Here is a 24,725-nt window from a genome sequence, read left to right on the forward strand (position 1 = left end):
ATGTTTTTATTGCATTGTAACACAAAATTGTAGACTACCTCCATGTTCTGAGTGTTAAAATTGACAATAATACTTATTTGGTGACCTAAATTAGCTGGCATGTCAAAGGTCACGGTAAAAGCTCAGCACTTTGAGGGGTCGTTTGTCTTATTTTGACATCCAATAGTCGATGATTATTTAATCAATGTGTTTCAGTGGTGTTAAATAAAACAAACTTTCTATCACGCATGTGAGTGCCTTTGGTGTAGATAACCGATTAACGACACCATTATAGAACACAATGATATATTTTGTCATCAGCTATTGGATGTCAAACTTTGGATAATTCTTACTTACAGTTTTAGACAAAACTAGATCCATTTTCATACCACGGCCTTTAATGTATCAGATGAGAGGCACTGGTTGAGATGAGAAAACAACTGTCAGAATGGGTCCACCAAGGAGATTCGACCCTACGACCCAAACACCTCAAGCGAGCGCTCTGCTGACTGAACTAAATCCCGGTTTTAAAGGTTGCAACCAAACATCCTGGGCCGAGCATCACTAACAGTCAGATCTACAGCTTCATTTATTGCCTCTTGATTTTATACCATATTAAGGTTCAAATACGCTGTCCTTGACATATCTAAGCTATGTGGGTTTCTTGCCCAGGACATAGAGAATACTCAGTGTCTAAGTCCGGAAACCCCCAAGTAGAAAAGCGTATAATTGCAAACGCGTGTGCAGGAAATTGTGCGGGGAGGGGTGGGGTGGGGGAGAGTGTCTAAATTGTGGCGAGTGAAGTTTTTAAGGATGCCTGGTCATGATCTCCCGGAAATTATATTGATAAATTATTATTATTATTATTTTTAATTTGGGGGTGGGGGTGGAGATGGGTGTCGACCCTAATGCACCGCTCTGCTTCTGCGCTGAAATTGACCCTTGTCCCCTCGCGTTGCTTGCATCTTCCAACAGCTATGCTTTATGAAATATGACCCGAAGGTTTACGGTTTGGTGCGAAGCAACCTAGTCTGCGGTGAAGCGATGAGCCCTTCTACCGACGCAGAATCCAAGAATAACGAACTCCGACAGGCAGGTAAACACAACAGTAAAGAACAGACTTTCCGAGTTTACACTGTTACCAATGGACGAGGGAACATCAAAGGTTTGTGAATAGAATTTGCATGGACAAATATAACCGTAATTCTCAAATACATGCACTACTAAAACCAAATAATATATTATATTGTATTGTTCTGGTTACCATGGATATAATAGACATACGAAGAAAGCAGTAACTGTTGCTGCAATGTGTTTCTGTAAAAGGTCAAAACACATTTGCGCTGTTTTTATTGTACAATTTACAAAGCCATGTAGCTACAGTAGATGCGATGTGTGTGTGTGTGTGTGTGTGCGTGTGTGCGTGTGCGCGCGCGCGCGTGTGTGTGATGTGTGTGCAATCTTACTGTAATGTGCGTCTGTGTGTGTGTGCGTGTGTGCGTGTGTGTGTGTGTGCGTGTGAGTGAGTGAGTGAGTAAGTGTTCGTGTAGTGTGCTAGTCTATGTGTTTGTGTGCGCATTTATGTGTGAGTGTGTTGTGTGTGGTGCAGTGTGTGTGTTTATGCATGTGTATTCAATAAGATGTTATAGTCCGTTTGCATCAATAGGGAACCGATGAATGCACGTAACTCACCTCTATAATGAATAACATTAAAATTCATATTAAAACATATTATTAGCCTTTAGACCCATATCGACTCAAATCTTTTTTGGAAGCAATATGTTTTTGTAATTGGTATGGGTTTAAAACTTAATAACATGTTTTTTTATATGAACATTAACTGTATTTAATTTGGAGTTACATGTTAATTCATTGGTATTCATGCTCGTATCTTTGAACAAGAAAGTCCAAAGGATGTTTTGACAATGCTATGTCGTATGCTTCCATGTATCACAGTCAGATACTCCGTCTATATAAATAATATGATAGGAAGACTGCCACTCTCAAAACCGGTTGACAAATCTCAACCTGCAAAAGAAAGAGTTCTGTGTATATTTAGACTACCGTAATCGGATGCACTTTTAAATCATTGTCAAAACAGTCATCGTGACCTTGTGCGATTTTGGGGGATAATTTTAAATTTAAGACGGATAACAGTTTTTAATGCATTATTATGTTGTTTACAGTGCCATATTTCGCTAATTATACAATATTATTTTTTCACAAATAACTAATAATTACACGATCACATATGAACTCAAGAATATCAAATATGCAAAGTGTTACCATTAGGTGTAAACAGTGACTTCTCCAAAAATAATTATGGATAATGAAAAGTAAAACAAAAACAAAAACAAAAGAAAAAACAACAACCAACCAATCAACCACCCAAACAAACAATAGCAAGATAACAAAACAACAGCAAAATCACCCCCCCCCCCCCCCCCAAAAAAAAAAAAAAAAAGAGAGAAAAAAGAGACCCCTAACAACAAAATAACAACAACAACAAAAAACAAACTACGTCACGTCTATTAAAACAGCCATGAGGGCCAACTTGACTTACGACAGTCCTGGGTATACGTGCAAGTATCGTATACTGAAAGAAATATTGGCACACTTAGTATTGTAGACCAAATTTCAGTGACTATTAGCGTCGTAATGTCTGTATAAAGTACTAAGATGTAATGTGGTACTAAATGACAGTAATGTGAGATGGAATGTGGTACTAAATGACAGTAATGTGAGATTGAATGTGGTACTAAATGATAGTAATGTGAGATGGAATGGCAGTAACACGGTAAACGTCCAGACACAGTGACTAGGGTTTCGTTGCAGTCAATAGAACATTCCCTTGAGGTGCTTATGTCGTAGCATCGACCCACTTTAATGGACCCAATTTCTATTTCAACCAGTGATCTACGACTGGTATCTGCTGTCCTGTCTGTGGGAAAGTGCATATAAAAGATTCCTTGCTGCTAATGGAAAAATGTAACGGGTTTTCTGTAAGACTACGGGTCAAAATTACCATTTATTTGATATCATGTAGACGACGATCAATAAATCAATGTGCTCTAGTGGTGTCATTAAACAAAATAAACTTTAACTTTTCACTTCTTCCTGTTAGTATTGCTGGGCTCCCTTATTTGTTTCCCATCAGCATATACCGGACAATTAATTATCAGACCCGAACAGTCGTTAATGAGGTATGGTTGAAGAAAACATGTTTTCGTGTACATTTCTTTGTAACATTATACGCTTTCAACGATCTCGATAACCTTAGTTTACATGTTAATCGAGTAACACGCGTAAGATGAAAAGAATGTCATTTGGGGTCACGAATTTCATTTCAGCAAATACTACGGTTGAAAACATGTTCTGTCCATATATGGGGAACAGTTTGTTTTGTTTAACGATCCCACTAGAGCGAAGTGATTAATTAATGATCGATTGTTATATGTTGACCATTTGATAAATTCTCAGAGACAGAGACATAATAATTCAAAGGATACCCGTTACATATTTTTTTCATTATTGTCACGGGGATTCTATAATTCCCGTAACCGAATAAAACACGATTATCAAAATGTCTCTCCTACTTGTATATCTATTAGATCTCTCTGTAACAGGCTGTTAAACCCTAGTATGGCTCGTCTCTAGGTATGATCAGAGATACGATCTTATATAAAGTATATATTATTATAGCACGTTAGTTCTCTAGAAAACACAACAAAAACACAATACACTTTGGAATCTGTATTAATCTACGCTGACAAATGTACAGCCGTAGTAGTTAATTAATAACAGCAATAATAACAACCCAGAACTGATCACTTAATTAGTTAATCTCTAGGTGTCTAGTTACACAATATGCGAATCACTTCACCGTTACTCCACACCCACACGTGTGATGTGATAATTGGAAACGCTTCCCGGAGAAGTTAATTAATAAAGGAATTACAACACCATTCCTAACTGGTTAATTTTTAGTTAACCCTTACTACTCGTTCAGTAACGTGTGATAATTTAGAAACGCTTGCAGGGGAACTTAATTAATAAAGGAATTACAGCTCTATTCCTAACGGGTTAATTTTTAATTAACCCTTAACTACTCTTTCAGTAATCTTGTAACACAGAATTAATACTTATCACAATAAAGACAATAACCTACAGTGTACCTAGGTCCGCTAGGATGACTGGCTAAGCTTTATATTACCAAATACTCGTATAATGTTAGAATAAAAAGTCTACGATTTACTTCGTCAGATGACCGAAGACACTGTCTAAAGAATATTGGTATAATACAGTATTAAAATATTTAAAGTCACATCAATCACATCAAGGTTATACACAGAGCAGAAAATATATTTACCAAAGTCCAACGGACTAACGTTCCCTCGGAGCCTTCCTATTCGTTCTCCTCGATATCTCTAAAACACTAGCTATTTATTATAAATCAGGATTTTGCCTGGGGGTACAAGGCGGTACCTCACGTATCATCTCATATTCTACATCTACTAGAGTCGGTATATTTCTCTCTGATCGTCAGTCTGGCTGTCGCCAACCGCGAGCAATCTCCTGGCCATAAACAGCACTACCGGAGATATTACGTAACTACTAGCCACATGGCCTCCGCATCTGGCTGAGGGTGTGTATTAGGCGTACCGATCGAGGACGGTCGCGCAGAAGTCTTACGTAACAAGTTGCCCATCTGGGCTACGGGCAATAAACTGCACACGGCCCTCTAACACAATTAAAATCGCCACAGGCGAAACAAATTTAAGAGCATGTTCCGTGACAATTATCAACAAATGATCTTTTATATGTACTTTCCCCACAGACAGGGCATCACAAACTACGGCCTTTGATATTGAGAATTGTAAGTTAACTTAAATTTGAAAAGATACCAAAGAGAATTTGGCATTGAGGAATTCGGTCATCTATCAATTATGACTTCAAAATTTCGAGAAAAAAAAATGCTTTGATTTTAAGGTTCCCCGATTTCTTATATGTACCAAATGTAGCATAAAATAATCCAAAACATAGAGAAACCAATCACATATTACTCTATAAACAACAAAGAATACGATGTGTCAGAAGAATCTGTCAAAAACACACAAAAAAACACACCAAAAAAACAACAACCCTCAACTACAAACCAACTAAAATGTTGTCCTTGACCTTGAAAATTATAAATTTCCCAGTCATATCAGCTGTATTTGACTTTAAACAGATCAACCGGCCTCGGTGGCGTCGTGGTTAGGCCATCGGTCAACAGGCTGGTAGGTACTGGGTTTGGACCCCAGTCGAGGCATGGGATTTTTAATCCAGATACCGACTCCAAACCCTGAGTGGGTAGGTGTAAACCACTTGCACCGACCAGTGATCCATAATTGGTTCAACAAAGGCCATGGTTTGTGCTATCCTGCCTGTGGGAAGCGCAAATAAAAGATCCCTTGCTGCTAATCGGAAAGAGTAGCCCATGAAATGGTGACAGCGGGTTTCCTCTCAAAATCTGTGTGGTCCTTAACCATATGTCTGACGCCATATAACCGTAAATAAAATGTGTTTAGTGCGTCGTTAAATAAAACATTGTTTCTTTCTTTCTTAAACAGATCATCAAGCCAGTACACCACGACTTGTCTATCAAAAGCCGTGGTATGTGCTATACTGTTTCTGGGCTGGTGTATATAAAAGATCCCTTGCTATTAATGGAAAATGTAGCGGGTTTCCTCTCTAAAACTATATGTCAAAATTACCAAATGTTTCACATCTAATAGCCGATGATTAATAAATCAATGTGCTCTAGTGGTGTCGTTAAACAAACCAAACTGTTCCCCATATATGTACAGAATAAACTTTGTAATTAGCACTTGGCGCATATCAAGCAATACCCCAATCCCCCCCCCCCCCACCCCCCCAAAGAATACAACGTGTCAGAGGGATCTGTCTAAAGAACTTAAATTGTCGTCCTTGACCTAGAAAATTATAAATTCGCCAGTAATATCAGCTGCCTTTGACTTTTAAAAAGATCACTTCTCCGGCATATGAGATGGGAATAAATGCCGACCCAAAAACTCCCTACCAATGGAATGTGTTATCCTGCCTGTCGTAAATTGTATTTCATTCTTTGATGTTAGTTTTTATTATTTCAGTCTGAAGAAGATCAAACCAGTGATGAACCGGGAGAGCCAGACGATGGTCGCTTTAGTAGAAGGACATCGTTGTACAACTCAGAAACTCTTCAGCGACTTCTTGTTGACTGCATAACTTATAAATCCACGATTGAAGACATTGAGGTGGTCATCAAATGTGGAGCCAAAATCAACGAATCCGTGAAGCGGGGACTCAAGCCTCTTCACCATGCCGCGTATGGTGATTACGTCCCATGTGTGCAGTTTCTTATCGAGAAAGGCGCGGATGTCAATGCAACAGACGACATCGGCTACACGCCCATCCACCTGTGTGCCAGGAAAGGAAACGTCGCCTCGATGAAAGTTCTTATTCAACATGGTGCAATCGTAGACTTCTTCAACAGCGAAAAGGGCATTGACGAGAACGCAAAGGCTCTTGGATATTTAACAATAGAACCATTAAATTTAGCGCTCGAAAATAACCACGTCGACTGTGTTCGTTTGCTGCTAGAAAATGGCGCAAAACCAGATCATCTGTATTTCATGGGATACGAGATCAATCTGGTTCCACTGGAACACTTAGAGTGTTTGGAGATCCTGCTGATGTACGGTGCTGACCCCAACGTTTTTAACCGGTGTGGAACCTCGCCTCTGATGAAGGCCTGCAGACAGCAGAACATCGACGCCTGCAGGATGCTGTTGAAGTACGGAGCTCAGGTCAACCTCCAGTGTCCTTCTCTGTTTGAACAAAAGACTGCTCTACACTTCGCCATCGACAAGGGCAACATCGGCATCATCCATATGCTGCTGAGACAGGGTGCTAGTCCGTCGCGTCCTGACAGCTACAAGTTCGCGGCTCTTCACGCGGCCGTCTTGAAGGACAGACCAGACGTCTGCGAGATGCTACTGAGGTGGAGAGCAGACGTGGAAGAGAAAACGGACGAGAACGCCACGGCGTTGATGTTGGCCTGTGCCACGCCGAGTCTCAAGTTACAGAGGGACCTGATCGAGCTGCTGCTCCAGCACGGCGCCGACCCCAACGCCCACTCCAACATTCTGAGCTACTCGTCCCCATGTCTGTCCCCACTCACGGAGTACCTGAAGAACATAGCCGAGAAGGTGACGTACGAAATAGCGCACGCTCTCATCAAACACGGAGCAAGGGTTAACTTTAAAGGATCCACATCCATAGCTAGGCTGAAGGATCCTCATGGCGTTCTTCATTATCTTCCAAATGACAAGGTCAAGGACAGGGCAGACATTTTTGATTTGCTAGCAGAGGCCGGAAGCTCGTTTGATGTGCATGCGATAAAATATGACTCTGGTTTGAACACCAGGGAGAGGTCAATTCTGACGCAGTTAGCCTCGAAACCATTGTCAGCCAGACAACTTGTCAGACTTTACATCCGGGAACTGATGATTCCACGGGTGCCAGATAGGGTGAACAGGTTGCCGTTACCTTCTGTTGTGAGGTCTTATTTACTCTTTGGTGTATAGTAACGATTTATTGATTGATTTATTTTTATTTATTTTATTCATTCATTCATTCATTCATTCATTCATTCTTTTACTCTATTTCAGTCACCCAGCTTTTTGTATGGGAAGTAACTATATCATGAGTGCTTAAATAATGTAACCATTTTAACCATACTAATAGATGCAATATATTAGTCTAAACCAGCAACCCAAGTCTGACATGGTACATTAAAGGCTGTGGTATGTACTGTCCTATCTATGGGAAAATGCATATAAAGGATCCCTTGCTGCTCTATGGTTAAAGTAGTCAGTGTGGTGGTAGCGCTGTCTCTCTCTCTCTCTCTCTCTCTCTCTCTCTCTCTCTCTCTCTCTCTCTCTCTCTCTCTCTCTCTCTCTCTCTCTCTATGTTTATTTGCGTCTATCGGTCTGTCTGTCAGTTTGTCTGTCTCTATTCCCAGGGGTAAAGCGCACGCTTGATGCGAGGTCGGTCTGGGATCGATTCCCGTCGGTGGGCTCATTGGGCTATTTCTCGTTCCAACCAGTACACCACAACTGGTATATCAAAGACCGTGGTATGTGCTTTCCTGTCTGTGGGATGGTGCATATAAAAGATCCCTTGCTACTGATGAAACAATGTAGCAGGTTTCCTCTCTAAGACTATATGTCGAAATTACGATATGTTTGACATCCAATAGCCAATGGTTAATAAATCAATGAGCTCTAATGATGTCGTTGAACAAAACAAACTTTTTGTTTCTTTCGTTCGACTAAAGGAGTAAATAACAATTGTCAGCCGGCGCGTGTGCAGGACAGGGGGAAGCTCCCAAGAACATTATCTTTAAAAAATAAGTATTTTCAGAGGGAGTATAACCTGACTACCTTAGAAAAAAAGCTACATTCTCTAGTCTATAGTCTAAACCCCCTCCCTCCTGCACAATTTCCTACACACGCGTCTGGGCAAACACCAAAGCCGTTGTTTATAATGTGCTGAGATATATGTCTTTCCTTTAGAACAAGAGTTGGACAGTATCACTCTGAAACTTGAGAGCATTTATATATTTTAGTCTAAATCTCGAGAAACCCAGCTGTAGACCCCAATTTGCTATAACCTGATTTTGGGAATGTTTTATAATTTTATTTGTAATATTTATGTTGACAAGTGTTGTACATATACAAATTATCATTTTCCATAATCTATTTTGACAGTTAATAAATAAAAAAAACTGCATAAAACAAATAGCGAAAGATATCCAAACAATACAGCTTAGGCAAAAATGTGGTAATGGGGTAAGGGGAGGGTGGATGTATATTCTCATGCCATCGAAAATAGCCAAGGCCTATTTCAGAAATAATCACATTGTGTGTAGTAGCGGCGAGGCGAAACGTATTGTGTTTTTACTGTTGGAATTTTATTTGAGTAAAAAATAAAGTGAATTAATCCATACCTGTGACGTCAAACTATTGTTCTAAATGTAGATTATGCAGTTTGAACTTCTTGTGCATTCATTTCAGGTCGGGCATTCGAACCCACGATTGACTGAACGTGTACATTGTAAACAAGTACTACGGGGCTGGTTAATTTTTTGCTCTCATGAATTCACACTTTTAAAGAAAACAATCAGTCAACACCTGTTATGTTATTTATAGGCCTCTCGGTATATTATTAACAGTACTGCACTAAAATGACCTTGATCTGCTTAGAACAAACAGCACGCCTGTTGTGCCCAAATTAGTGAGAGCTAAAACCCTGCTTCGTCAAACTCAAACTTGCTCTTTTTATACTTTTGTGACCCCCTTTACAATACCCTGGATCTGCCCCAGTGTACCCCTAGCGTATCAACGTTATCCAAACCTCGCGGTTGAAAGGGATCTATCAATCTGGCTCCCCATAACTCCCCTTATACTAGTTAGGAAGCAGGGCCGTACCTGCTTAAAACAAGCATTCTGAGAGTACTGCTAAAGCAATGCATGTCCCCTACAGGTCCCAAATTGTTTTCGTATCTCCTAAGTTCAAGGGCCGTAACTCTGTCAAAAATGGGTAAATCGCCATGTATATCAAACTTTATCTGTAACAGTATATTGTAAAGCTGTATATAAAACTTCAGCTCAATAGTTTGATGCATTGTAAAAACAAAGTCCGGAAAACTATAGTGTGTGACAGACGGACAGACGGACGGACGGACAGACAGACAGACAGACAGACAGACAGACAGACAGAAGGACGGAGACTAAAACTAAAGTTCCCTTCGGTTGGACAGATAGGGGACTAATAACGGAAGTGGGGTGGGTGACACAGAATCCGGACTTAAGAAAATGGCACTTTGGTACGTGTGTCACAATTTCGGAAGTGATTGGGGGAAATTGCCTCCACACCCTCCGGCACCCCCCCCCCCCCCGCCCCCCACACAGTGGCGTACCTAGGGTATGGCACGTGCCCTGGGCGCCACTTGAAAAGGGGCGCCATTGAGCAGTTTCTATTAAAGAGACATTCCTGACTTTGCTGTATTGTAAGATGTTTCCGACTAATAAAATATTTCTACGATTAAACTTGCATATTAAATATATTTTCTTGTTTAGAATATCAGTGTGTTCAAGGTGTTTTTGATCGTCTTGATATTTGTAAGAAGCCCAAACTAGATTTTGTCTTCAAATAATTTCGTACGTACGACAAAAAATATATTTTAGGAATTAAATGAAATTTAACCTAGTACAAATATTAGAACGATCAGAAACACGTTTAATATACAGTCACTAATATTTTATGCAGAAAATATATTTGATATGTAATTACAATCGTTAAAAAGCCTCTGTTAAAAAGCCATCTTAAATATTGCAGCAAACTCAGGAATGTCCCTTTAAAAAAAAGTTTGTTTTATTTAACGACGCCACTAGAGCACATTGATTTTTTATCTTATCATCGGCTATTTGTCCCTTTAAAGTCAGACGTTATCTAAAAGATGGGTGTCAGATGTTTGGACAGGGGCGCAATTTCAGTGCTTGCCATAGGCGCTATTTTCCGTAGATACGCCACTGACCCCACACCCAACCTCCCTCGCTAGATTATCTAGTAGATACGTTCCTGGGTACGATTCGCGTTATTCCATTGTGACAAGGGTTAAACTACATGCTCTCTGACTTTATTACTACATGTATTATGCTCAGGTCGACACACACTTTCTATACTAAACGAGTAGCAGACGACTACGTGCGTTGCCACACAGTTACTTCCACTTCCCGATATATTATGGTTATTAACAGTCACATAGGTATGACCACATTTTATTACGTCTAACCTGACATGTAATAATTCATCGCAAAAGACCGTCTCGACCACTATCGATGCGGCGCTGTGGTCACTACAAGTGATACACTGCACGCAATCCGATATTGACCTACATTTCGATCGTCTGCCCGACCAAGGACGTGTTCGATTGGATTCTCTCGATCCGCGATGACGGAACTTTCAGCCTACCGGTTCGTGAACTCCGACCGGCGAGCGAGATAACACTCAGTCAGTGTTTGTTCGTGGTGTTAGAGAAATCTCTTGCGTCCATTTTTTCCTTTCTTCGTCTGCCATGATGGATTCATTACGGACGTTCAACGTGAGTCTGTCCCCCATCCCTGTGACACTGTTTGAACTCGTCTTCGTTGCTGTCTGTACGGTGTTCATCTATCTTCTGTACGCGGTCTTGTTCCAGCCGACCAATCGAGTGCGGAAGCTAGAAGATGTCGGATACATCTCGGACCAGTCTTCTTCGAAAAAAGAAGTGGCGGACTCGACTCAGAGACGGAGGGTGGTCGGCGAAATCCCACCCGTCTACCCAAACGGGTGGTTTGGTCTCTTTGAGAGTTTCCAGCTGAAAAAAGCCGAAGCTAAATATATAAATGTTCTTGGTAAGTACATGACATGACATGATGTAATTTACAATGCCGTAGCCAGTACGGATTTATAAAACAATAAAAAAAACCCCTAAAAACCCCCAAACAATTGTTGTGGGGGTAGTCCGAACTGACGTAGAAAATGTGGCCCGTAGCCAGGATTTTGAGATGGTGGGGTGGGGTGGGGTCGTTTAGGCTTATGATGAGGCACGAAGTGTGTGTGTGTGTGTGTGTGTGTGTGTGTGTGTGTGTGTGTGTGTGTGTGTGTGTGTGTGTGTGTGTGTGTGTGTGTGTGTGTGTGTGTGGCTGTGTGTGTGCGTGTGTGTGTGCGTGCGCGCGCGTGTGTGTGTGTGGAAGGGGGTGTTAAACAGCCTAAGATATGCATTCCCCCACCCCAACCCCAGTTCAGAACGTTAAAGTTTGTTTAACGACATCACTAGAGCACATTGATTAACATCTTCGCAAGTGACGGTACAATGCTGTATGCTATACGGAATGGCACCATGACTTGCGAAAGAAACTTAGTACATATTTTCTTTAGCAGCATGCACTTGACCCCGTTCACAGGCGAATTAGTATATAGCGGCCCCAACCCCAGACATCTTCCGACGTTTATGGTATATTGGAGGCAGGGGCCCGGGGCAATTAAAGTTCGGGGGCCCCTCAACATAGAAATTAAATTACATGACAAATAAAAAATGCACTAATTTTATAAAAAAAAAAAAAAAAATTTTATAAAGGAAGTCCTTAGTCTGGGAAGGGGCCCTCAGGCAGGGGGGGGGGGTCAGGAGCAATTGCCCCCTTTTGCCCCTTATAAATCCGGCACTGATTGGTGATGCCTCGACCAGAAGCGGTCAGGCCCTTTATAAGGGCCCTATGGGCAACCTAGGGAGACACCACAGCATCGTAAAGGTCTAAAATTAACGAGCTACTCTCGATTCACTAATATCAAAACCTATATTAGCTCGGCCATTTACCTTTCGACCGACCGTTCAAAATTGCGCCAAATTCCCTCAATCAAAATTGCGCACCCTTTTCTCTTTGGCATTTAACTGCTCCATTCAAATTCCATAGCACCACCACCACCCCCACCCGCCTGCTACCGATTTGATCGGGCTGCTGGTGCTCCCTTGCACCTGCCAGTGCAGGCGGTCCCTCCTCTCCCCTCCACCCACCTTTCCTGTCATGGACGGAGGAGCCGGCCAAGGCCGACTCTTGTGCCGACGACAGGCGTGCGCTACAACAGCTTGTTCTGAATGTGCACGTAAAACCCTATGACATGACATGACATGACATGAGGGAGGGTCGGGTTAATCTGCACAGCGCATTTCTTATCAATAATGTTAATATCGTGTCGATCTGATGTAAGTTCATGTTTGTTAAAAACTAAATTTAGATTTTGTATACATCCACAGTATGTAGAAATTTTAAAACATGATTAACATTATTCAGCACTTGCACGGCGGTACGACTGATTGTTTGATAGATTAATTTATTTTTCATAGTATAACCATTTTCATTGGGTTAAATTAATTTGATTCGATAAAAATAAATGTATATATAATTTTTAAACATGACATTTTGTAAGTGTAATTTTTTTTTTTTTTTTACATATTTGACTGAACGTTTGAGTCGATATTTGGTAACTCGATATTTTTATGTGGTCCCCACGATACCAACACAACGGTGCTAGACTGTATATGAATACCATCAAAAGCCAGATTTAAAAAAAAAGAAGAAGAAAGAAATGTTTTATTTAACGACGCATTCAACACATTTTATTTACGGCTATATGGCGTCAGACATATGGTTAAGGACCACACAGATATTGAGAGAGGAAACCCGCTGTCACCACTTCATGGGCTACTGTTTTCGATTAGCAGCAAGGGAACTTTTATATGCACCTTCCCACAGACAGGATAGTACATACCACAGCCTTGGATATACCAGTCGTGGTGCACTGGCTGGAACGAGAAATAGCCCAATGGGCCCACCGACGGGGATCGATCCCAGACCGACCGCGCATCGAGCGAGCGCTTTACTACTGGGCTACGTCCCGCCCCCAGATTTTAAACAATTCAAACACCTGATCCAAATGTTATTTACAGCTCGGATATATATAACGATAGAATATTACGTATTTGTATTTTATTTTAATTAAAAAATGTTGGGAATGACACCATTGTGTTTTTTTTCTTTATTAAAATACCCTATATACGATCATCTTAAAGGGACATTCCTGAGTTTGCTGCATTGTAAGGTGTTTCCGACTAATAAAATATTTCTACTATGAAAGTTACATATTTAATATATTTTCTTATTTACAATATCAGTGTCTGTATATTCAATGTGTTTCTGACCATCTCAATATTTGTAAGAAGCCCAACCTGGATTTTGTCTTAGATAATAAAACTAATTTTTAGGAAATAAAATGAAATTTAACAAAGTACAAATATTAGAACAATCAGAAACACGTTTAATATACAGCCACTAATATTTTATGCTGAAAAATATATTTGCTGTGTAATTACAATCGTTAAAAAGTGTCTGTTAGTCGATAACATCTTAAAAATTGCAGCAAACTCGAGAATGTCCCTTTAAAGGTATGAATGCATTGTTTATAATTATACGGTATTATGCTGCACTACAATTGTTAAACATACGTGTTCTTTGTACCGCAAATTTTATAATTTTATAATAAATCAGACTAACCTTTAAGGTAAGTATATATTTTTCACAGGGCTACGTCCCGCCCGACTATATGTGAAAATTACCCAATGTTTGACATGCAATAGCCGATGATCAATAAATCAAACTAACCTTTAAGGTAAGTATATGTTTATCACAGGGCTTGCGGAGTGTATTTCAAAGTGGACAGAGGGGCAGGACGTAGCCCAGTGGTAAAGCGCCCGCTTGATGCGCGGTCGGTAAGGGATCGATCCCCGTCGGTGGGCTCATTGGGCTATTTCACATACCAGCCAGTGCACCACGACTGGTATATCAAAGGCCGTGGTATGTGCTTTCCTGTCTGTTGGATGGTGCATATGAAAGATACCTTGCTACTAATGAAAAAAATGTAGCGGGTTTCCTCTCTAAGACTATATGTTGAAATTACCATATGTTTGACATCCAATAAAGTGGAGGGAGGCCACTGTCAGCCCGATGGCTATGGGAGGCCAATCTAAGGGCCCAAAAGGATCCGAACCTGTTTGATGGAGTTCGGGGCATCCTCCCCGAGGAATACGGCATATTAACATTCAGAGCACAATAACAGGGGACGGTGGGAGGCCATAGCCCTCTTGGCTGCCTATTCCGCGGCCTCTGTATCAACGACGACCCTATTAAGGATTCTCGCCTGCCCACTTCCCCTGAATACAAATTCGTAGCATGTGCTTTGTTGTCTGTTAGACATATTTGAATAAATCGTGTACTGATACTCTCTTTTTTTTACCTCCTGTAAGGTCTTCACCTGGCAGTGTTCAGAGACGAGAACGGTAATGTCCACGCGCTCGACGCGTACTGTCCACACCTGGGAGCAAATCTGGCAGTTGGCGGGAAAGTCACCGGAAGCTGTTTGTCCTGTCCATTTCATGGTTGGCGATTTCGAGGAGAAGACGGGAAATGTGTCCATATACCCTACAACGAGACTGGTAAGATAGTTACGTGATATTATTATGCATGGCGGGGGGGGGGGGGGGGGGGGGGGGGGTGTGTTACTACCAATAATAAGATTTTCTGCTAATAATATTTCTGATTCAGAATTATTGTAGGGGGGCAGCGCCCCCTTCTCCGCCATGCCTGCTTTATTTGCATTGCTTTCCTTCATTGCTTTCCTTAGAAGATTGATTGTTGGTCAAAAACGGACAATACTTCATGTAATTCGATTTGCCAGGGTTTATCCTTTTGATCCAATAGTTTCATCAAAGGCCGTGGTATGTGTTATCCTGTCTGTGGGATGGTACATATACAATATCCCTTGCTGCTAATAAAAAAGAGTAGCCCATTAAGTGGCGACAGCAGGTTTCCTCTCTCAATATCTGTGTAGTCCTTAACCATATGTCCGATGCTATATAGCCGTAAACAAATATGTTGAGTGCCTTGTTAAATAAAACATTTCTTTTCCTTCCTTCCAATAGTTTAAAAAAGTGCATGAAACAGAAATTCTAGCTCACCCACAAACACAGAAACTGAAAAGGGCTTTTCTTTGGGCTGACTGATACAAATATTCCTCCTTAATGAAATAACAAAACAAGAGCAGCGGCAAACTATAAATACATTAAGGTATAATGTGACCTTATTGAAAAATGCTGATGAAGCATTGACCGGCATCGGTGGCGAGGTGGTTAAGCCATCAAACTACAGGCTGGTAGGTACAGGGTCCGCAGCCCGATACCAGCTCCTACCCAGAGCGGGTTCTTAAGGGCTAAATGGGTAGGTGTAAGGCCACTATACCCTCTTCTCTATCACTAACCAACTAACAACTAACCGACTGTCCTGGACAGACAGCCCAGATAGCTGAGGTGTCTACCAGGTACCTTAATTGGATATAAGCACGAAAATAAGTTGAAATGAATTAATGATGAAGCATTTGACCTGGCTCAAGTAAAAGAAGGTGGGACTTTTAGTGTCTAGCGCATCTTTCCCTTTTTTATACGCCCGTCTATTATGGGTCGTATTATGGTACGGCGTTGTTCGTTCGTACATCCGTCCGTCTGTTAAAATTTGCTTATCCGGACCATATCTTGCATACAGATGCATACATGACCATCAAACCTCACAAGTAGGAACAACTTAGGATGGCGGTGTGTCGCGTACTATTACTAGGTCACTGTGGCGGTCTACTGTACATAACAGTAAATCCTTGTCCAGACCATATCTTGCATACAGATGCATACATCCCATTGCAAACAAGAGGCGAGATGTAGCCCAGTGGTACAGCACACGCTTGATGCGCTGTCGGTTTGGGATCGATCCCCGTCAGTGGGCCCATTGGGTACATCAAAGGCCGTGGTATGTGCTAGCCTGTCTATGGGATGGTGCATATAAAAGATTCCTTGCAGCTAATTGAAAAGAGTAGCTCATGAAGTAGCGACAGCAAGTTTCCTCCCTCAATATGTGTGTGGTCCTTAGCCATATGTCTGACGCCATATAACCGTAAATAAAATGTTTTGAGTGCGTCGTTAAATAAAACATTTCCTTCCTTCCTATTGCAGACATTTCACATAATTAGAATTGAATCATACCTGTAACATATTCATTAATATAGATATGGTTTTCCATCAAACTCCTGACGGGCGTATCATGTACCTCACCGGTACTTCTTTTTGTGCTGTTAAATGTTTTGAACACGAATACCTATACAGATTATTATGTATTGCTAGTTCCCGAGTTCGCCAAAGTGAAGTCGTGGCCGGTGATGGAAGTGAACGAGTGGGTGTATCTCTGGCACCACGCGGAAGGCGAAGAACCGTCCTGGAAACCGCCAGAAATGCTGAGGTTGTCCAAGGGAGAGTGGACGTATAGAGGAAGAACCGAACATATGATTAACGCACACATTCAGGTGTGTAAACGTTTATCTTCGACCGATTTCTTTAATATTTTGATTTAACTTTTCAATACACCGCCTGTAGTTTGCCATGGATAAAACGTTTATGATAAATTTAGAAATGTGTACGACACAACCCGACAATGACCGGGTGGGTAATAAAAAGAGAAAGAAACATTCACTCATTCAACCGGTGTTTTAAGATGTTCACTCCCGATTTTAAACTTCATTAATGCACAAGTCTTCGTCTGCTTTTTATAAAATTCTTCTTCTTTTGTTTTACTTGACTTGACACCCAAGGACCAGCAAAGCGTATAGTTTTGGACTCTTTAACTCAAAGGCGACCGCACCATATGCTGCATTTGATACATAGTTGATGTTTCTTCTTATATTAATACAAGGGATTCCAAAACATGGACATGGCCTTAACCCATTGCAAACATTTCACATAATTAGAATTGAATCAAAAATGAATGAATGAATGAATGTTTAACGACACCCAAGCACGAAAACAATACATCGGTTTTTGGGTGTCAAACGATGGTATAGTCGAAATATGAAGTGATGATCAACATCAATATACAAATTCAAGAGTAGAATTGAATCATACCCGTAACATATTCATTAATATCTATGGTTTTCCATCAAACTCCTGACGGACCTTTGTAGAATGTTTATTCTAATGTACTGTTAAAGGGACATTTCTGAGTTTGCTGCAACTTTTAATATGTTATCGACTAACATACTTTTTAACGATTATAATTACATATCAAATATATTTTTCTGCATAAAATGTGGCTCTATATTAAACGTGTTTCTGATCGTTCTAATATTTGTACTAGGTTTGGTCTTCTTACAAATATTAAGACGACCAAAAACACATTGAATATACAGACACTGATATTCTAATCGAGCAAATATATTTAATATGTAAGTTTAATCGTAGAAATATTTCATTAGTTGGAAACATCTTACAATGCAACAAACTCAGGAAAGTCCGTTTAATGATCCCGTATCGGCCTCGGTGGCGTCGTGGTTAGGCCATCGGTCTACAGGCTGGTAGGTACTGGGTTCGGAACCCAGTCGAGGCATGGGATTTTTAATCCAGATACCGACGCCAAACCCTGAGTGAGTGTTCCGCAAGGCTTAATGGGTAGGTGTAAACCACTTGCACCGACCAGTGATCCATAACTGGTTCAACAAAGGCCATGGTTTGTGCTATCCTGCCTGTGGGAAGCGCAAATAAAAGATCCCTTGCTGCCTGTCGTAAAAGAGTAGCCTATGTGGCGACAGCGGGTTTCCTCTAAAAAAACGGTGTCAGAATGACCATATGTCTGACGTCCAATAGCCGATGATAAGATAAAAAAATCAATGTGCTCTAGTGGCGTCATTAAATAAAACAAACTTTATATATATATATATATATATATATATATATATATGTTTATTCTAATGCACTGTTAATGATCCCGTTGTAGGAAATACCTGAAAATGGCGCCGATCTGGCGCATCTTGACTGTGTGCACGTGTCGTTCATTGGCTCTGGCACGGATCTACGATACATCTGGTCTAAGGCTTGGAGCTTTGTGAAACACAACTGGACAGCCAAGTGGGAGTCGTTCGATCCCCCGGAGGGTCATGTTGGCCAACTCAGCCTCACCCACGCGATAAAGGTGTTCGGGATGTCTTTTCCATTGCTGGACCTCAGTGTCAAGGCCAAACAGGTGAGTATTGATACATGTATATAGTTTTGATGAATATTAACTTAACAATATTTCAACCTACAACCTGTAAGCTGTGATTCATACACATGTGTCAATCATATGATAATTGTAAAGCCTGATTTAGTGTGTTAACCAAGAAACTTACTTCAAATGATTGGTTTTTTAATACAAGTATACTCGTATTTAAAAAAACCACAATATGTTTCTCTTTTTTACCCCCCCCCCCCCTTCCCCTACTTTGATGTCATTTGATACGCAATATTATTACTGTCTTATACTTTTATACATTCAGTGTACATTTTCAAAGTACATGTACATTAATAATAGTGAAAATGTATTACAAAGTATTGTGTATTTTCATTTTAACTCGCTGTGTATTGTCAGTTATTCTTTAATCGATTTATTAACCTTTGACGCCTATTAGCCGATTTGTATAGACCTTCATTACATCCTTCATTCATTCATTGATTCTTTAATCCACCACTTCATTCATTCATTCATTCATTCATTCATTCATTCAATCATTCAATTTCATTCCATCATCCATCCATCCATCCATCCATACATTCATATATTCAACCCTTACATAGTGTATGTTCTCATTTCAGATTGGTCCAGGCTTTGTGTATTTAGACATAGAGGGGGTTTTCGGAAAGGGGGTCATCATCCACAATGTGTTGCCAGTGGGACCGCTCATGCAGAAGGTGGTACATAATATATACGTCGAGAGAAAGATGCCAACATTTATAGCCAAATTTTACATGCTGGGAGAGGCAATACAGGTTTGTATTTTTTTTAAAGTATATATACCCTGTTCACCATAAGCGTACACGATATCAGTTGGGGCAACTGCATCTCTAAATTCAGTGAAATGTTATATATCTGGTACTTAATATTTAATAAATTTAGTGAGATATGTACCAAACAATTGTTACCTAGTATTTGCGACAAAACCTACATAGCGTATTGAATGCAGTTTGGTTGCCTATGATATATATGATGTACATAGTTGTTTTTCTTAAGACCAGCATAACGTTCAGCCAGCTAATGTGTCATTTCATTTCAACTTATTTTCGTGCTTATATCCAATTAATGTTCAAACACTGTGTCCTGGGCACACACCTTAACTACCGTATCTGAACTGTCTGTCCAAGACGAGGGTTAGTTGTTAGTGGTTAGTAAGAGAGAAGAGGGCGTAGTGGCCTTACACCTACTCATAAGTCGTTAAAACTCGCTCACGGTGGGAGCCGGTACCGGGGTGCGAACCATGTACCTACGTACCAGCCATATCTCCAATGGCTTAACCATGACACCACCGAGGCCGGTGCTAATGTTTATGCGCGTCACGTTAAAGCAACTGACCACATCGAGAACCAGTCATCGGACCAGTCAAATAATAAGCGGGATAGAATCTAGGTCAGTCGGCAGAGCGCTCGCCTGCGGTGTTCGCGTTGTAGGATCGAAACACATCTCTGATTGGGTTTTCTCGTCCCAACCAATGCGCCACGACTGTTATATCAAAGGCCGTGGTATGTGCTATCCTGTCTGTGGGAAAAATACATATTAAAACAATCCCTTGCTGATAATGGAAAAGGTAATGGGTTCCCTTTAAGACTACTAGTCAAAAATTACCTAACTGTCCTTCCCACAGGGAACGCCTTTTTTTTCGTACTATAGAATTTATTACAAGTTATTTATTTCTCAATCGATTGTTTCCTAAATTGGACACAAAAATAATTAGGTTTTTGGGTTTGTTTGTTTTTTAACACTTTTACTTTTTTCTTACGTCAAACCAAACTGAAATTATTTACAAAAATATATATATTTTTTTTAATTCCATTTTTGTAGGAGGATGGGATCGAATATAAATTATGGGGAGTCATTTAAAGGGACATTCCCGAGTTTGCAGCAATTTTAAAGATGTTATCGACTAACAGAGACTTTTTAACGATTGTAATTGCATATCAAATATATTTTTCTGTATAACATATTATTGGCTGTATATTAAACGTGTTTATGATCGTTCTAATAAGTGTACTAGGTTAAATTTCATTTTATGTCCTAAAATATGTTTTTTTCATACGTACGAAATTATTTGAAGACAAACTCCAGTTTGGGCTTCTTACAAATATTAAGACGACCAGAAACACATTGAATATACACACACTGATATTCTAAACAAGTTAAGATATTTAATATGTAAGTTTAATCGTAGAAATATTTTATTAGTCGGAAACATCTTACAAAGCAGCAAACTCAGGAATGTCTCTTTAAGATATTATCATATTAATATCATATAAATTCACATGCTAAAGGAAGCTAAAAAGACTCCATGAACTAGTCTGAGGCAAGTGATGGCGAACAAGAGTGATAGATCCTCTTTAAAATGCGAAATCTGCACCTAGAGTAATCCTGTTTTGTATTTTCTGTTTCAGGTCGAGAGGGACATAATGATCTGGAACAACAAGCGATACGTCAACAAGCCGGTGTTCGTCAAGTCGAGAGAGGACACGTTCATCAATCGACACAGGCGCTGGTATTCCCAGTTCTACTCCGAGAACAGCCCACGCCTCACGTCCGAGAAAAACAAAACTCTAGAATGGTGAACAGGCGTCAGAGAAAAACAAACAAACAATGTGCACATGCGTTTGAGGTAAAACTGTAAAAATTGTGAAGAAGCGTCTGTGCAAAAAGTTAAGATGGTGAAGAGGCGTCTGTGTACAAACTTTAAATGGTGAAGAATAGTCGGTGCAAAAGGTATAGCTGGTGACACGGCATATGTGCAAAAACGTTATATGGTGAATAATAGGCTATGCAATAACTTTAGATGATGAAGAATAGTCTATGCAAAAAATTATAGATGGTGAAACGGTACAGATGTTCAAAAACTTCACAAGAATAGACTGTACATAAACTCTAATTGGAGAAGAGCATCTGTTTAAAATTTTATATGGTGAACAATGGTATGTGCAAAAACAAATCTGGAATGGTGAAGTGCCAAAAAAAATGAGAAAAGAATGTGATCAATGATTTGATTCTGAGAAAATAAGGACTAGTGAAGAGGCATGCGAGAAGAAATACTCAATACTCATTAAAAATTATGTCCATTTTTATACATAGCACGATTGCATGGCAGTGATTTACTAATTGATTCAGTATATAATTATGCCTAAAATTATAATATATAATTAACTGTCCTGAAAAGTCAGGCGCGGATCCAGGGGGATGTTGCACACCCTCCCCAAACTTCAAAAGTTCAAAGTACCATCAAAATCCTCTATATATTGTCTGAAAATATATAATTAACTGTCCTGAAAAGTCAGGATCCAGGGGGATGGTGTAGGGGGCGTGCACACCCTCGTCAAAGTTCAAAGTACCAACAAAATCTATATATTGCCTGAAAATATATAATTAACTGTCCTGAAAAGTCAGGATCCAGAGTGATGGTGTAAGGGGTGTGCATCAAAATCCTTTGAAATGTATAATACCTAAGGTGCCCCTTTCATACGTTGCACCATCTCCCTAGAAATACCCTGAAGTCATAGCAACGTTTTTTCTTCTGTTTATTGTTTCCGTATTACTCCATAAATGTCATAACAACCTTTTTTTTCGTTTATTGTTTCCTTATTACTCCATAAACAGGGCTCACCCTGGATCAAAAATACCTGTAGCCAAAATATTAGCCAAATGGAATTTTTATTAGCCATATTGAAAATGCTTTAGCCAAATTTGTTTTACGCAGTACTGTATTGAGTATTTATATATGAATATGAAAATGTATCTTTTTTCAGCTAATTGTGTACAAACTGGAATAAATAGGAATAACAAAACCACAATGGGGGTAGGGGCAGTTAATATATTACTTTGATTTTTCAGCGGGGGTGGGGTTGGGATGGGGTTATGCAATATCTTCAGAGTTTGAAGCCAGTACCCCATACACCCACCCCTACTTCTAAGGCCTATGACATTAAATTAACAAACATACAGAAATATGGATTGGATGGTGTTTTTGTTTTTTTCTTTCTTCCTTTTTTCCCAAATAATAATTTGAGAGCTTTTTTTTTTATATATATAGAGCTCAGTATTTCTTTAAATAGCAATCTTTATGTTAGTTTCAATTTATTATTTTTCTTTGCTTTTTTTTTAAGTGACCCGTCAATTCCCCACCCCAAACAATTTCATAATTTGTGCCATGTTGTTGCGGTTGATTTCAGCGTTGTGTTAAATGCTTGTTGTGATTTCTGCTTACAAAATTTAAATACTGCATGTTCATTTCCGGCGATCGCGATCTGCATGGGTACGAAATTAACAAAGACAAAGGAATAAACAAAAACTGCAGTTAGGTATTCACTGATGCGAATAACTATTGTTTTTCTACAAATTTACATCAAGATTTACTTTTGCGTAATCGTATTGTTTAATGTCCGCAACGATGTCTCTTGATACGCGGGTGTCGGCTGACTGAAGCGTGACGTATATTCCACCGAGAGCTGCCTCAGTTCAGCCAACAAACGTTCTTCCTAACGTTCGCGAAATATTTGATAGGTGTTCGTCGTATCCATCTGGTTTAACGTGAAGTGCACAAACCAGTCTAGCGAACGTTTTGTTTTCGCTCGGTCTGGCTGAACTCGGCCCTTGAGATGGCCTACATGTCTTTCGGCCCTGAACTGGCATGTGTATTCAAATTGACACGCATTGACGGTCTGTTTTTATTACTTTGGTTCAAAGATTTTACAAATTAAAAATAACAAGCTACATATCTTCCAGACATTGCTGTCATACATGCTGAATGCATGCCGTTAAAATTAATAACCGTGATTATTAAAATACGCAAACATCATAAGGCCTACGCTGTATTCTGCATGACACCGTTTCTCGTTACCGGTCGCGAGATCGCTATTACGCTAATTGAATATTTGGTAGTATTATTATGTTTAAGGTGTCGGATAGATTATGTAACCGTTTGTTCACATCAGAAGACAGAAAATTGCTTAGCCAAAATTTTAGCCACTTGCAAATTTTATTAGCCATTTTTTTTTTAAATTAGCCAATGGCTAATTTGGCTACCGACAGCGCGAGCTCTGCATAAATATTCCCACCAACGTCATTACTTTTATGTTCCGCATTACTGTTCGCTTAGTTTTGTATTTTTAATATAATGATTGACCGTTTAAATTCTTTGGGTATATGTGGTTATGAAAAGACTTATGCATTCACAAACGATAGTGAACATTATCATTGAAAACATTGTTTTCTTCCGTAGATGATAGGATACTTTGAGGCCTTGCAAAAATAGAAATTTTGCATAGCATACCGTCTCACAACATGTCCTAAGCAGCTTGTGCCCCCCCCCCCCCCCCCCACCTCACACCCTCTCCCCACTGCCTTCTCAAATATCGTTTCTACGGAAAGAATTAACGCTTGCCAGATATGTGACCTCGGATATATGAAGCGGAGCAATATGCTGCAAATCCTTTATTCGCCGGAAGTATAGATAACACATATGGGTCCAGATAGTTTGGTAATTATTTAACAAATTTTCTTTATGCAGATTGGCAACCTGGTCTATTTTAAAGGATGAACAAATACAGACACTAAAATAATTATTTGTCACATATGGGTCCAAATGGTTTGGTAATTATTTTGCAGATTTGTTTTGTATACACAGTGGTAACCTGGTCTGGTGCTTATAAAACTTTTAGAGTCTAGACTCGAGACTCTAATAGTCTGAGACGTGAACGTCGTGGCAACGACATACAAATTGTATGCGTATGACGTCATTAGAGATTGAGTCTAGACTTTAAAAAGTTTTATCAGCACATGTTTTATAAGATACATGTTGTTATAATTAGTATCGGTACACACAGACATGTCGTAACATGCGTCTTAAATCATATTATATCGAGACTCCATGTTGTCAATGTCATATGTCCAAGGTTTGATTCGCGGAATAGATGAGTTCGGGTCATAGCGATTTGTGCTTATAATCTT

At 39.9% G+C, this 24,725-nt stretch overlaps 2 protein-coding genes across 2 annotated transcripts; both read left to right on the forward strand.

The window, feature by feature from the left end:
- Nucleotides 1–963: 963 nt before the first annotated feature.
- LOC121383488 (ankyrin-1-like) lies at nucleotides 964–9,123 on the forward strand. The gene is made up of 3 exons (XM_041513561.1): nucleotides 964–1,071; nucleotides 6,132–7,582; nucleotides 9,099–9,123. The coding sequence occupies exons 1-3, from the start codon at nucleotides 964–966 to the stop codon at nucleotides 9,121–9,123; spliced, it is 1,584 nt and encodes a 527-aa protein (XP_041369495.1).
- Nucleotides 9,124–10,897: 1,774 nt separating this feature from the next.
- On the forward strand, nucleotides 10,898–22,367 carry LOC121382624 (cholesterol 7-desaturase nvd-like). The gene is made up of 6 exons (XM_041512152.1): nucleotides 10,898–11,480; nucleotides 14,927–15,115; nucleotides 16,847–17,025; nucleotides 18,489–18,734; nucleotides 19,343–19,516; nucleotides 21,170–22,367. The coding sequence occupies exons 1-6, from the start codon at nucleotides 11,162–11,164 to the stop codon at nucleotides 21,338–21,340; spliced, it is 1,278 nt and encodes a 425-aa protein (XP_041368086.1). The 5' UTR covers nucleotides 10,898–11,161; the 3' UTR covers nucleotides 21,341–22,367.
- The last annotated feature ends 2,358 nt before the right edge of the window (nucleotides 22,368–24,725 follow it).

The sequence above is a fragment of the Gigantopelta aegis genome, chromosome 10, assembly GCF_016097555.1.
Source record: "Gigantopelta aegis isolate Gae_Host chromosome 10, Gae_host_genome, whole genome shotgun sequence".
NCBI classification, from domain to species: domain Eukaryota; kingdom Metazoa; phylum Mollusca; class Gastropoda; order Neomphalida; family Peltospiridae; genus Gigantopelta; species Gigantopelta aegis.